Here is a 13,056-nt window from a genome sequence, read left to right as displayed (position 1 = left end):
CCCAAAATACCTTTTTTTTTTTTTTTTTACCTTGAATCGGGCTTTTGCTTTCTTGAAAATAATTTCATTTTCCCCCCTTTCAGTTAAAATCTTCATCTGCTTGTGTTTTCTGCTTCCCAGAACCTGAAAGGGAGAGGGGCAAACTTTTCTCAGAAACATCAATAATGTTGGGGATGACTCTTAACAGTAATTATGAAGAAAGCTTTGAAACCTACTATGCAGAATTCTGCCCAAAGAAATTATGTGGAGAGAGAAGTCCGGTGGCGTGTGTACTCATTCTTTCCATTTGAATCAAGTTCAGATTGTGAACTTAGTATTCGAGCCCTTTACCTTCAGGAGTTTTAACTAAGGCATAGCTCTTATGACCTCAGAAAGATACCAGTGTCCTTTGGGTTCACGGAAAGTATATGCTACTAGTTGTGTAGTTTTCCCCCAACATTTCTTAATCCAGCATATGACTGAAGAGGCAATGTACTCTAAGTGCTGAAACAGTTCTATTTCCATGTTGGGAGAAATAACTTGGGTTATTGTGTTGTGGCTCTCCTCATCAACTGGGGGCATTCCTATCTTCAGTTTTTCTCCATGGCTGATGTAAGCTGCATCTGGATAAGCAATGTCCTTAACTGACCTGGCCTTTCAGGCACATATTAAGGTGACGTGGCACCCCTATAATATAGCCTTGTTATGTAAAGAGACCTCTCACTGCCAGGGTAGAGACTTGGCAAATGAAAGAGAACTAGAGTCGCTGGTGTCCTCCCTCCTCCTAAAATATCCACAGAAGTTAGGGTTGAAAAATGAAACACCATAAAAGAAAAATAAGTGAGAACTAGAGGAAAATATCTTTGGTTTTTGTTACATCAAAGCCTCTTCTTAGTTAATTTCCAAATTCTGAATTCCTTCTCCTCGTAGCAGCTCAGGCACTGAAGTATAAGTCATGCCATGCCATTCCTCTGCTCAGAGCTCTTCAGGGAGTTTCCGTCATACTTAGAAAAACTCTCAGACTCCTCTCCAAAGGCTGCAACTCCGCACGACCTGGTTTGTGATGCCTGCTCCCCCGCTTCTTGCTCTCACCACTTTGGCTCCCTTTCCTGTTCTTTGACCACACCAGAGGTCATACCTACCACAGGGCCTTTGCACTTGCTGTTTCTTCCTCCTGGAATACATTGCCTCCACATCTAAGCATGGCTAGCTCCTTTTTATAATTCAGGGCTCAGCTCAAATGCTCCATCTGCAGGAGACTTCTCTGACTGACACCCTGTCTAATGAATCCCCCCTGCCAGATTAACTCAGGTCACTCTCTATTCCATACCTCGTTTTATATCTTTCCTAGTGTTGACTGCTATTGCATGTTCTCTTGTTTGCCTGCTCATTCCTTTCTGTGTTTATTATGTTTCTTCCCCCACTGGAATGTAAGCTTCATTAGGGCAGGGTCTCTCTTATGTGCTGTTTTCTGCCTGGAGCCTAGAATACCACTTTTAGTTGGTTCCTAAGACGTTTGTATTGAGCAAATGAAGTAATGTAATATTGAGTTTTCTGTAACATTTTTTTTCTTCCAGTTTTGTTTATTTACTTTTTTTCTATAATATTTTAAAGTCCTGCATAACATAATCCTTTTCCTGAATTATTCCTTGAGCTGGAAGGAAAGCCTAAAGCCTTTATATTGCATATGAAGATTATTGTATAGCTTTCAGTCAATGTGTACACGCAGGGCAACTTGCCTTTGGTGTGATGTGCAGCTCTCTCTGGCAGACGGAATCCCTGTCATCCCACCCTTTGCTGCTGCACTCCATTGCCTCAACTGAAAAGCAAGAGTTTTTCTTAGATGACCTCAGAGACTTATTTTTGCTTTTGGGCCTCAAGTCACATGATTTGTTCATATGAAGGGAAATTAACCCCACCTCTCCCTTTTCCAAAAGGCAAGATTGACAAACGAATTTAAGAATAACCCTTATCTTTTCCTGTCTGGATCTCTTGGAACCTGAAAATAAGTTACTTTGAAGTGCACGGGTTCAGGCCAGGAAAGGGAAAGTGGTAATTTCCCTTCCCTTTGAAAATGGCAAGTGAAGAATTCTCGAATGAATGAAGCATGCCAGAACGTCCAAAAATAGACGAATCCTTGAGATTGCGATTCCAAAATATCTGCCGTTGTGATGAGTGACTGTTCTCAGCTCGTGAAGTACCTAGAGTTTTATCTTTTTGCTGATTCCATAGATATTTTGATCACCTTAATGGTGTACCACCAAGTAGCAGAAAGTAGAGTCAGGGACGAACAATGAGCCACTGAACGGCAAGGTGAGACCAGCCAGCAAGCTAATGCTCATCCGTTACGTTCTGTAGTAATTAGTTTCTCCTGTTTTGATTGAATCCTGAAAGGGTAAAGCACACCCAGTGGCGGGATTGGGCTCCAATCTGTGTGGAAATCATTTAGAAGAAATCATTTTCATGTAAGAGTTCAACAGTGGCCTTCTTGGAGTGGATGAGTTTTTTGTTGTTCGTTTTTGTTTTCATTTTTCCGTACTCTTTTCCATTCCTTATTAAGATGTGTGTCATGACTGGGCTTGGTTGTCAGTGCCAGAAAACTCCAAATCGCAGTAAGGAGGATGAGGGCTAGTGGGCAGCCAGCCCGTGGGGCCAATAATCCTGACTTCGGTCTTGCTCTTGTGGTTCGAGATGGTTATGGAGGTCACAGCCATCGTATCTGCATTCTAGCCGGCAGGAAGGAAGAAGGAACGAAGATCAAGCCCTTTCCCTTACAGCTAGTTCCCAGACCTTGCGCTTTTGTTTATATCCTGGGACCAGAACTTGGTCACATGGCCACACTGAGCTGCAAGGATGGCCGTATGCCCAGCAGAAAATGAGAGTTCTATTAAAGAGGAAGAGAGTAGGTAAGCGGGGAAAGTGGCAGTTTTGCCACAAAGTGACTCAAGTCTTAGTGCCATATTGAGCTGGCAGCCTAACTCTGGCTGGTTTCTCGCCTCAGAGTCTTGCTTTACCTTTCAAGTCTGGTCCATGTGATATTTAGAGCACAAACACTGATCGATCACATTTAATATTACAGTTGCAGGTTCCTCAAGCATCTGGAATTCTCAATAGTATCACCATAATTACTGGTGGGTACACCAAGAACCAGTGAATTAAATTAGAGGCAGTGGCTAAGAATATAGGCTGCGGAGCCAGACTGCCTGAGTTGAATTCTAACTCTTACGTCTGTTTTTTTTTTTTTTCATTAGTTCATGTCTTTTATTAAACTTGTCTTCTGGTTTGTTGAAACAATAGGTCAGACAACATTTGCCACGATAATGTCTGTCAAAGTGGCTGACCATAAAAGCTCCAGCACCACGTTTACCTGAAGGGCACTCCCGACGAAGGCGACTGATTTTGCCGTTCTCCTCCACGTTATGGTGTTTCAGGACAGCCAGCTTAACCTTCTTTCTCTTATGCTTGTTCTGCCTGGGAGTGGTGTAAGACTTCTTCTTCCTTTTCTTAGCACCACCACGGAGTCTCAACACAAGATGAAGAGTGGACTCCTCTTGAATGTTGTGGTCCAAGTACATCCATCTTCCAGTTGCTTGCCAGCAAAGATCAGTCTTTGCTGGTCAGGAGGAATTCCTTCCTTGTCCTGGATCTTGACCTTTACATTTTCTATCGTATCCGAGGGTTCGACCTCGAGAGTGACGGTCTTCCCCGTCAGGGTCTTCACAAAAATCTGCATATTGGCGGCGGTGCCACCGCAGATGGCAGGTCCAAAAGGAACTCTTACGTCGGTTTCCTGTGTGCCCTGGGCAAGTCCCTAAGCTTCTCTGTGCCTTGCCCTCTGTGTCTATGAAAGAGGACAATAAAAGTATGTAACTTGGAGGGTTCTTGTGGGGATTAGGTGAGCTGATGTCTATACACTGTGGACGGCGCCTGGCACTTAGAAAGCCTTTGTGTGTCAGCTATCATTGCCACCAGTTGTTTCCTAATAATAATGATATTTGGAAGGAAAAACATAGAAGGACTGGGTGCCCCACCCCTTCTTCTGCTCCACTGTAACTTTTTTTTGTCCTAGGACTCATAGCAGCTCTAACAGATCCCAAGAATTAGGGGCTGATAGATATTATTTTTGTTTTACAGATCACTTCTCTCCAGAGAATGTAAATGACACAGCCAAAGAAACATGCTTAAATTGGTTTTTCAAGATTGCTTCCATCAGGGAACTCATTCCGAGATTGTATCCTTTTTTTCTGTCTGATGGTTTTAAAGATAGGCTGCAAGAGTTGCACTGCTAATAGAAGCCATGTAATGGGCTGCCCTGAAATTCCTGTTGGAAATGCAGTTCTCTTACGGTTGCTAGCCTGGAAGTACAGGGCCAGCCACATTGTCCACGAGGTCCTTGGACTCTGGCTCTCCCCAGTTTTCTGTTTTTTTACTTTGACTATAGTGCCATGTACCAGGCTTTTGTTTCCCTGAGGAACATTCCCACATTAATTTTCTCAGTTAAAATGCTTCATCTTTTTGTGTTTTCTCTGGTTTCAAGAACTTGAAAGGAACAGGGTCAAGCTTCTCTGCACAAACACCAGTGTTGAAGGACAGAGAATTCAACTTACACACAAATGGAATCTTAGTTCTCTGTGTTTCATCCTTTTCCCCATAAAGCCTCTACTGGAAATGCTCAAAACCCAGTTTAAATTTCAGCATGCGACCATACATCAGCGTACAGCGTTTTCCAGATTTTATTATAAATAAATATAAAACCTTGAAAACCAAGTATAGAAACCACACGCCACTCGCTAATTTAATTCTCTGGATTGCTGAGAGTCACTGTGGCCCCCTTTCCTGAAGACGCACCAAGGTCTCTGCATGAATAGCTGAGGCTTTTCCCCATAGGGAGCAGACCATCTGGAAAATGTCTCCTTAACAGAATGTTTTCGTAGCTATGTGGAAGCATCCATCCTGAAGTGTAACAAGTTCCTCTCCAAAACGTAAGGCTCTTGTTAAAAGTCCGGGACCATACATTTCCAAAAAATTTCTCTCTCATATATGCCTGTGCGCACACATACACACACATGCTAATGACGATGTAATAGCAGCTGTCATTCTTTGAGTACTTAGTGTGTAGCGGATCTGGTGTTAAGCACCTTCCATCCATTTTCTCGTTTAATCCAAATGAAAACTTAGAGATAGTTTTTTAATCTCCATTTTACAGAGAAGAAAACTCAAGCTGGGAGCGGTTGGTTGACTAACTCATGGAAGTTCAGCTCAACTGTATTTGAATCCTAGCTCTGCTATTACTAGCTGTGTGGTCTTGAGAAAGTTACTTAGCATCTCGGACCCCCAGTCTCCTCTGTGAACAAGGCCCTAAGAAGGGGTCTGTGAGGGTCTGGTGAGCTGGACACACCACACTGGGAGCGACACCCGTGGGCCCTCACTCATTGTCTTTGCGGCTGCTGTGCAAGATGATGTCAGAAGGAAAAAAAGCCTTTGCCCCTAAGCCCTTTGCTACTCTGGGTCACCTCGGGCATTGTACTGAGAGTAGTTTTGCAGAACTGGGAGAAACCAGATCTGCTTTCTGCAGAGCTGCTGAAAGACTGAGTGGTGTTGGATCCCGTCTAGATAATCAACTCCTCAAAGCCATGGGCTGACTCACGGAGCTCTGAGGAATAGTTGGGTTGGATTTAGAATGTGTACCAAATGTGTTTGATTGGGATCTGGGAATGCCTGGGGGAGTTTGTGGGGATAACGTGGCGCTGAAGAAAGAGTTACTCTGCCTCACCAGTTGGGGGAGAATAATGCCCAAGGCAGATGGAAGGCCCACGTGGCAGGAGGAATAAATAAGTCACAGTTCACACTGAGGGGGATGCGGATGTTAGCCTGAGGTGCTGGGTGTCAGGTGCTAGGAAGGGGCGGGGCACAGGGCGCAAATCAGTACCAAAGGAATATGGACACGACGAAAATATCAAGAAGGTCAAGGAGTGAGCTGTCAATGGAAAATAATCGGGGGACAAAAATCGTTAAATTAGTAAAATAAATGTGACCTCAAGCAGGGAAAGAGTGAAGGTTAGACTCCAGCCCTGAGCAAATGGTGAAGGTAAAAGAAACCATTCAAAGTATGAATCGTGGCAAGAGAGAGACGTGCTACACGGCCTTAGAAGACTCAGACTTTGGCCTTGGTTTGGTTCCGAAGCTTGATTTTCCCCCCTGCATTTCGGAAGTCTAGCTTTTCTTATTAAAAAAAAAAATGAAAGAACGGAGAGTTCTCCCACGGGGTGTAATGCTGCTGTCTTTTTGTCTCTAACAGGGGGATTTCAGAGTGTCTGCCCCGGCTGACTTGCATGGTCCGAGGGATCGGGGACCCTCTGGTGTCGGTGTACGCCAGGGCCTACCTGTGCAGGGTAAGCTGCGTCCCTGCACTCGCGCCTGTGACCGTGTCCTGTCTCCTCTAATGTTCACGCTTCTCCCTCCCCGCCACCTCACCAGTCACTGGAAGAAGGACTTTATTAGCTGCTAATTTTAGAGCACAGCTTGTTCGCAGAAAGCAGAACTGTAGGATTCCTTTTAAAAATTAATTTCAAAGTAGACCCACTTACCAGTAACTCTAATTAGGGGGTGTTTAAGGTCATCTTCTTAGAAACGAACTAAGTTTCAGAACTAATTGTTTCTCCCTTCTTGCTGGGAAGGAGGCTCCCAGAGCCTTTCGGCTGATAGGTTGCTTTTCATTGACTCGAAACATGCTTTCCCTTTGTCTTGGAATTCGATTGTTTTATTAGATTTTTGGTCTCTGTATTAAAGAGTTGGATTGGAGCGCGAGTTGGTGAGGGCTGTCTGGCAGGGCGAGGCGCCTGGTGACGGCGGGCATCAGGGTCTGTGCCGCCTGGCCTTGGAGGGCTGCTCTGCTGGCGAGGATTGTAAATCACTCAGCCTTTCTCTCCTTTAAAGCACCGTGAAGCTCCTACTTAAAACTAGTACGTTTTTCATTTATGAAAAATGCACCCTGTGGAGAGTTTACACTCGTTTTTCTTCAACTCACATGGGGCCTTTGCCTCTGGTAGCTTTCTGTGGAGTCCCCCTTGCTAGTTCCGTTGGCATTGTTCACCTTTAGAGAGGGGTTATTGCCCCTGTTCTTTAGGGTCCTGATGAACCCCAGACTTCCAGTGCCAAGAAATCAGAAGGCGAGGACCGTAGCCTTTGATCCGCTTCTTTTATGTGACGTCTAACAAATGACAGAAGCCCTGTGGTCTCCAGTGTCACAAAGAAATCAAACAGTCATTGCCCTCAGAGTGAGTAGCCGACATCCTTAGGAAGGATACTTTTTATAGGTCCACTCCCTGATAAGGGAGAAAAGAAAAAAAGAAAGAAAGGAAAAGCTCTCCGTTAAACGGCACTTGCTCCCTCGTAGTAACCGGGGCCGAAGCATTTACGCGTTGCCATCCGCTTGAAACTTGGCGTGGATTTTTCATACGGGAACATCAGATATGTTTCCTGGAGCCTCAGCTTTGGGATATCGGGAGCTTGAACGCTCCAGCCGTGTCAGTGTTTGCTGAGGGCCTATTCTGTGCAGAATGCTGCTGGATCCTGCGGTGGGATGAAAGGATACTATCACTTGTGTATTTGTGCTCTGCTGCCTTTCCCCTTGTAGGACACATCACATTCTTTGAACTCACCTTGACGTCAGTAATAGTAGAATAATAAAGATCTAGAATCTCAGTGTGTTTTATGACACACAGTTATTAAACAGAAATCAGAAAGTGGGTGGAAATATTCATTCCTTACAAACCTGTTCCAGTTTTAAAGTTTGAAGTAAGGTACACAACCTAGTGAAAGATGGTATTTGTTGCATATAACGTGCCTTTGCATGACAGATGCAACTTTAAAACTCAGTGGCAATGAGGAGAAATTACAGACCCACCCTAGGAAAGCTGGTGATGAGATGCACTGTATCTGAAACCATTTGTGTCAATTTAGGCAGAGCACTGATTTCCCTGGTTGGGTAGTTACTGAAAATCTTCTGATATAAAAAGAAGGAGACAGTGTGCATCAGTAAGGATTCTTTCAATTGCAAGTGGCAAAACCCCAATTCATAGTACTTTGAAGCAAAAGGGGGGAAATTGTTGGCCGTTGCGTCTGAAGAGCCTGAGGTAGTGCATGCATGGCAGACCCAGGGCCCCCAGACCATGTCAAGAGTTGTTTCCTCCCTCATTGCTCAGCTCTGCTCTCCTCTGTGTGACTGCACTCTGAGGCTTTCTTTTTCCATATGGTGGAAAGACCTCCATCCTCTTGACTTAGGAACTCCAGTGGCAAGAGTGCCTTTTCCGCAGTAGTTCCAGCCAGAGTTTCAGGGCAGAAACTCACCGCACCACCTTGGGTCCCTTGTCCATAGATAGACCAGTCACTGTGGCCATGGGATGGGATATGCCTACGGACTGAGCCTGGGTCACGTGCCCACCCCTGCAGCTCAGGGTCGGCCGGGTCCAGCTCTGCCACAGACCTGGTCTGAGAGGGAAGTTTGATTTCCCGAAGACAAATCCACTTTACTGATTCCAGAAACAAAGGGAATGAATGCCAGGCAGGCAGAAACAGCAGATGGAAATCATGAGTAACTACCCTTGCTACTCTAGGTAGAAACCTTTTAGACCCAAGCAGATTTCCAAGCTGCTCATTTGGCTTTACGGGAAGACATAAACAAAACACAAAGTCAGGGCTTCCCTGGTGGCGCAGTGGTTGAGAGTCCGCCTGCTGATACAGGGGACGCGGGTTCGTGCCCCAGTCCGGGAGGATCCCACATGCCGCGGAGCGGCTGGGCCCGTGAGCCATGGCCGCTGGGCCTGCGCGTCTGGAGCCTGTGCTCCGCAGCGGGAGAGGCCACTAGTGAGAGGCCCGCGTACCGCAAAAAAAAAACCCACAAAGGCACTGAGTAGGCAGGGCATGGGGGGACCTCACAGCTGCTTATTAAAGGAAAGTATGATTAACTCCTAAGTCATGGCCCCTTCAGTTCCTCTCCACTGCTTGTCCACTGGGCTTTTTTTTTTTGCTGTCGCCTAACAGGTAATTATTGCCTTTTCTACAAAATGGTTAGTGGAAGGAAAGGCAATAGAATCAGAACACAGTAGAAGTGGATCTGACATTTGTTGTTAGTATTTTTTTTTAATCTCTGTGCCTGTCCTTGGAAGCATCCCCAACAGCCATAGAGATGCCCTTGGAATTTACCGCCCCAGTGGATCTTGCATAATTCTTCTCAAAGGAATTCTTTACAGACATCTAAAAAACCTTGTTATCATGAATTTTCATGACCTCTGGGTAGGGGGGGAGGTGAGTGGCAGGAATCTGTCCCCCTTGGAAGGAACCAGGTCCCAGAAAGCAACTCCCCTTACAAAGTTGTTTTCGTGCTAAAGCAGCAGTGTGGAATTGAGGGGTGTTCTGAGGAGCTCAGTTTAAGGAACATCATGATGCTTTGTTTTGTTTTAAATACTTGCACTCCCTGCCATAGCTGAGACCTTCACTTTTCCATCCAACCCTAGGCTCTGGCCACCTTCTCTATGATTAGCAAATTTTTTCAGCTGAAAATGTTACCATCTTTTTAAAACAATGAACGAAGGAACCAGTGGATTACAGCATTGTTAGGCTTCATGCTTGTCTAATAAAAACCGGCTTAAAATACATCAAAATTTATGTCTGCTTCCATGACTGCCCAGCAAAGAATGAATCCATGTATTTTAACAATGCAACAGTGAAGTCCCAGCTGACTCTCTTACATACCAGAATCTTTTTGCTTCATTTAATAAGTACAGCCACACGTGTGTTTATCGTTTTTTAGAGAGGAAGAGAATATCGTATACATGATCTTGAGAGTACATTTCTCCTTAGTGCTGTATTGATTTGTTCCCTTGGTCATCTGTTCAGTCATACTTTCATTACCTTTGGGAAATTGCTAAGATGATTACTGCAAATGTTGCCCTTTTTTCATTAAAAATAGCTTCTGTGGTTTTTCTTATAAAAGCAAGATATGCTTATTGAATAAGAAAACAGATAAGCAAAAAGAATAAAAGTTAACTTGCTGGACCTCTGCCTATATCTGTCTATGTGTATATTTTTAATTTACAAAAAATGACATCACACTGTATATGTTATTTACAACCTGTTTTTCCATGGTCAAGGTAATTTCATTTTGATTGGCTACAGGTGGGCATGGAAGTGGCTCCACATCTCAAAGAAAGCCTAGATAAGAACTTCTTTGACTTCCTCCTCACATTCAAACAGGTAAGAGTACACCATCAGTCAGCGCAGCTAACTGATGTAATAGCTACGTGATCACAAATTTATAAAACCCAGTTGGGTTTCCAAGCCGAGATTGCCTTAAAGTTCTTTGAATGTGTAAACCCTATAGAATTACACTCGAGTCTGTTACACACAGTTAAAACGTGCTGATTGTACTGAACAAGCAGAGAGGGTTAATATGCATGTGTTACCAGGAAACATCTCGCGTTGATCAGCCTTTCTTCTTAGCATCTGCTGGCTCCAGTTTTATCAGGTTACTTCTCTGCACAGCACACATTCCCAGAACAGCTCAGCCTGGTGACATGGGAAACTTTGTGTGCTTTTTTCTAGTTTAAAAAAACCCTGAGAAACCAGGCTATTTCTCTCGGGGCCATCCAGATGCCTGCAGATATGCGCAGTCTGTGAGTTACATGCTATTCGTTTATTATGTGACTTCCCCTTCTTTTGAGTGTTTATTTGGTCTCCTGTAGATTCACGGCGATACTGTCCAGAACCAGCTGGTGCTTCAGGGAGTGGAGCTTCCATCCTACCTCCCCTTGTACTCGCCTGCCATGGACTGGATCTTCCAGTGCATTTCCTACCATGCCCCCGAGGTAACTGCCAGGTGGCATCAGTGTGAAGCTCACCACCAAGGAGGGCTCCTCTCTTCTGTGTCGTAACAAGCCCTACACCTGTGTGCCCAGGGACATAATCAGGGCCCTTTCATAACGGCTCACTGTTGTGACTGGTTCTGCGCTCAGCACTTTTCCTGCCTTGCCTTGTTTACCACCTCTGGGAGGGGGAGGTAGGGGCCCAGAGAGGCCAAATAACTACACAAGGTCACACAGCTAGAAAGTGGCAGTGACTGGACACAAACCCATTGAATCCGACTCCAGGGCCAGCAGGCTTCATTGCCTCTTCACTAACCTTCATGCACTCCTTTTGTGTTGATAATAAGTTAATAAAGTCGTAAAGCAGATAATATTTTCTCCATTTTATGGAAGGAAAGTGAAACTCAAGGTACGTAATTGCTCTTATAAATTTTTTTTTCTTTTCTTTTTTGTCTAATTGAAGCATTGTCAGGGATTAAAGTGAAGTCAGAATCATAGCAGAAATACTCTTTTTCTTCCCCAAGACTGAGAAGCAATTTCAGTGGAACACCAGTTTCAGATTGTCGCAATAACTGTGATAGATGAAGCTTCTGTTGTCTTCTCGTTGATGGTTGAGAATTTATTCTTTGTGAGGGAAAAAAAGACCTTGCTACAAAACAAGGATATTTGGAGTAAAGCAAAATTCAAATCCACCTGCCTTTTCCCTGTATCTGCAAACACATATTGACAGCTGTTAAGAAAAAAAAGATACGACTGTGACTAAGCAATCCACTTTTTAAAATATCCGGTAGAAATAACTTGATGAGTGCGTAAGCACACACACATACACATGTGTAGCTGCGTTCACGCTAGTGAAACAGTGGAGACAGCCATCAGAAGGGGATTGGTTAAATTATGGTCTGTGTACTCAGTGGAATGTTGTGGGGCCATTTAAGATGATGGAGACCCACGATGGAGTACACACTGATGTGCTCAAGTGAAAAAAAGAAGTTACACCTGTTACTGTGTGTGTCCTAAGTGGTAGTGTGGGCCCTGGAGTTGGGGTGCCTAAATCTGAACCTCAGCTCTGTTGTTTACAGCTGTCAGACTAAAGCAGAGGCCAAGTCACTTGTCCCTAATCACTCAGCTTTTTTCTTTATCTGTGAAATGGGAGCAGTAATACTTCCTATTTTCTAGTCTACTGCATGGATCAAACAAGGCAGTCCGTTTACAGTGCTTAGTGGAGAGTCCCACACACAGCGCTTGAATGCTGTGTCATCGGGATTGCAAACGTGATTTTCATATCTGCACAGGAGAATTGGGAGAGAGATAATGACAGAATATCGCGGGAGGGCAAGATTTTGGATCGTCTTAACTTATTTTTTTGCCCTGTTTTTTAACTTTTCAGCAAGTATAATGTCTTGCATATATTGAAATTTTTCCAAATCCTAAAGTATGTGGAGAAAAATAGGGACATCTCATATTTCAGGTGAATTTTTTACCATTGAGTAAATTGATTTTAAATCAAGCCAGTTTAACAGAAGATGCTTTGAAAACTTGCAGGCCATTCTCTGTGATCTTCAGTGTAGTCTCAGCCACCACACGCTGGCCCAGGCTCCTGGGAAGACGTATCATGAACTTGACCAATTCAGCTGAATGACTGAAACCTATGAGCAAGACAGAATCATTTGAAAATGAGAACACTTATTTTTTTCTCCTTACTTTAATGAAAAGCAAAATTGGATTTAAAACAAAAAGTACATGTCATAAGGCATTCTTCCTTTTAAGTGCCAGTAATCTCAAAGGATGGCAGAAGCTGAGAGTAGAGCTTTCCTGGGGAGTAAAACTCTAGGAAATCATTATTGCACTAGAAGAAGTGATTAAAAAAATTAGGTCACCTGAATAATAATAAACTCTGATTCTTGGGGCATTTAAATAAGGAACTTGCAGTGTCTCATAAAAAAAGTCATTTTCAAAATGTGGAAGAATTAATGTCAGTGTGCAGGGTGGTGCTGAAGATGTGTGTGGCAATATGATACCTAAAAGCTCTTTGACAGTGGCTGGGATGTGTCCACCGGGGAGTTGGAGCTGTGTGTGTCTGTAAGAGGCCACGCCTGCAGAATGTAGGAGTTTGTCTGCAGCAGCTGGCAATGCACATGACAGGTAGGTGTGAGAGAGGAAGGGGGAACTATCTAGATGAGAGAAGGGAGAAGTGCCTTCAGCTGCAAATATCTGA

The 13,056-nt window shown here is 44.1% G+C and overlaps 1 protein-coding gene and 1 pseudogene across 5 annotated transcripts in view; one reads left to right on the top strand and one right to left on the bottom strand.

Moving 5' to 3' along the window:
- Nucleotides 1-13,056, top strand: part of VPS35L (VPS35 endosomal protein sorting factor like) — a gene marked incomplete at its 5' end in the record, with an annotated part of 129,505 nt that overhangs the window by 37,176 nt on the left and 79,273 nt on the right. For 3 of the 4 annotated variants that reach the window (XM_082857442.1, XM_082857441.1, XM_082857443.1), the window contains 5 exons: nt 4,114-4,210; nt 4,914-4,961; nt 6,278-6,371; nt 10,156-10,233; nt 10,722-10,844. In XM_082857442.1, coding sequence (XP_082713568.1) covers nt 4,114-4,210; nt 4,914-4,961; nt 6,278-6,371; nt 10,156-10,233; nt 10,722-10,844 — 440 coding nt within the window. The remainder of the gene's footprint in view (nt 1-4,113; nt 4,211-4,913; nt 4,962-6,277; nt 6,372-10,155; nt 10,234-10,721; nt 10,845-13,056) is intronic. The other variant, XM_082857444.1, reaches the window with a different exon arrangement.
- On the bottom strand, nt 3,195-3,736 carry LOC309972886 (ubiquitin-ribosomal protein eS31 fusion protein-like; annotated as a pseudogene). Its single transcript has one exon. The product of its transcript is annotated as a ubiquitin-ribosomal protein eS31 fusion protein-like (transcript).

The sequence above is a fragment of the Leucopleurus acutus genome (genome assembly GCF_964270905.1).
Source record: "Leucopleurus acutus genome assembly, chromosome: 16".
Taxonomy (NCBI): domain Eukaryota; kingdom Metazoa; phylum Chordata; class Mammalia; order Artiodactyla; family Delphinidae; genus Leucopleurus; species Leucopleurus acutus.
This window is presented reverse-complemented; position numbering and strand designations above follow the sequence as displayed.